Below are 1,297 nucleotides of genomic sequence, written 5' to 3' on the forward strand. Positions count from 1 at the left end.
GGCCCCCCAGCCCCCCCGCTTGGCCACCCCCCAGCCTGGACCCCAGGAGCCCGGGCTGCAGGGGAGGGCACCGCTGGTGCTCTGCTCGGCCTGCCCTGCCCCTCCGGCTGCCGGCCGCTCACCATCAGGATGCATTCCCAGGCCATCCACCGGATGGGCAGCACCGCCCGGCCCTGCACGCGGTAGTAGTCCCCGGCGTAGAGGTTCCGGCTCATGCCAAAGTCAGCGATTTTGATGGTGAAATTCTCCCCAACCAGGCAGTTCCGCGTAGCCAGGTCCCGATGCACGAAGTTGAGCGTGGCCAGGTAGCGCATGCCCGAGGCGATCTGGGCCGCCACGTGCAGCAGCATCGGGTAGCTGAGGAGGGAGCCGACGGGTCACTGGGGACAGCCGGCCTCCTCGCCTCACAGACTCCATCCGGGAGGACGGAGAGGTCAGGCTACTCCCGACGGCAGTGCAAAAAAATGCCACCGCGGAGGCCCAGCCACGTCCTACTCAGCCTCTCTGGCCTCCCCACCCCTCGGGAGCTGTTTTCTCCCCAGTCCGGACACGGGGCAGTGAGGGTGAGAAGGCGGGAGGGCATCGGGGTGGGTCCAAGCCCCTCGTACGCTCCAGCCTTCCCGCCCAGTCCTGGACCAGCGCGGCCACATTCCCCATCCAGGCCGGTCCTGGAACCTCCTCGGCCTCTCCAGCAGGCGGAGTGGGGGACAGGAGCCGCCCTGTGGAGGGCTGTCAGGGGAGGCCCAGCCTGGGAAGCAGGTACCTGATGGTGGGCCCCTGGGCAGCCCCGCCATCCCCGGGCGCGCCCGCGGCCGCCTTGTCCTCCAGCTGGTGGGCGCCCAGGAACTGGTTGAGGTCGCCGTTCTCCATGTAGTCAGTGATCATGCAGAGGGGGTCGTCCTGCACGCACACGCCCAGGAGCCGGATGATGTTGGGGTCCTTGAGCCGCGACATGATCTTCACCTCCTTCAGGAAGTCGTTCCTGCACGGCAGGGAGGGCCGGGCTGTGAGGGCGGCCTGTGCCCTGTGAAGCCCTGCCGACGCCCCTCTGCTGTGCCCCCGCGTCGCGGCCTCCCTGCTGTCCTCTCGATGCCATCGCTGCTCCTCACCTGGCATTCTTGGTGGCATCTGGCCGTAGGATCTTGACAGCTACCAGTAAGGGGTGTCCCTTGCGTACGGTCAGGGGGAAGTCGAGGCTGACGAGGTCCTGAGGGTCCTCGACCTCACACAGGTGCACCTGGAGAAAGAAGGTGCACCTGTGAGGAGGCACCGGCTTCCGGAGGCCGCGAGGTGGCGG

The 1,297-nt window shown here is 68.0% G+C and overlaps 1 protein-coding gene across 1 annotated transcript in view; it reads right to left on the bottom strand.

Moving 5' to 3' along the window:
• Positions 1-1,297, bottom strand: part of DDR1 (discoidin domain receptor tyrosine kinase 1) — a 17,693-nt gene that overhangs the window by 2,486 nt on the left and 13,910 nt on the right. Inside the window, exon 15 of the mRNA XM_014586961.2 lies at positions 123-357. Within this exon, the coding sequence (XP_014442447.1) occupies positions 123-357 (235 nt within the window). The remainder of the gene's footprint in view (positions 1-122; positions 358-1,297) is intronic.

This window comes from Tupaia chinensis, unplaced genomic scaffold (assembly GCF_000334495.1).
Source record: "Tupaia chinensis unplaced genomic scaffold, TupChi_1.0 Scaffold000176_1, whole genome shotgun sequence".
In the NCBI taxonomy this organism is placed as follows: domain Eukaryota; kingdom Metazoa; phylum Chordata; class Mammalia; order Scandentia; family Tupaiidae; genus Tupaia; species Tupaia belangeri.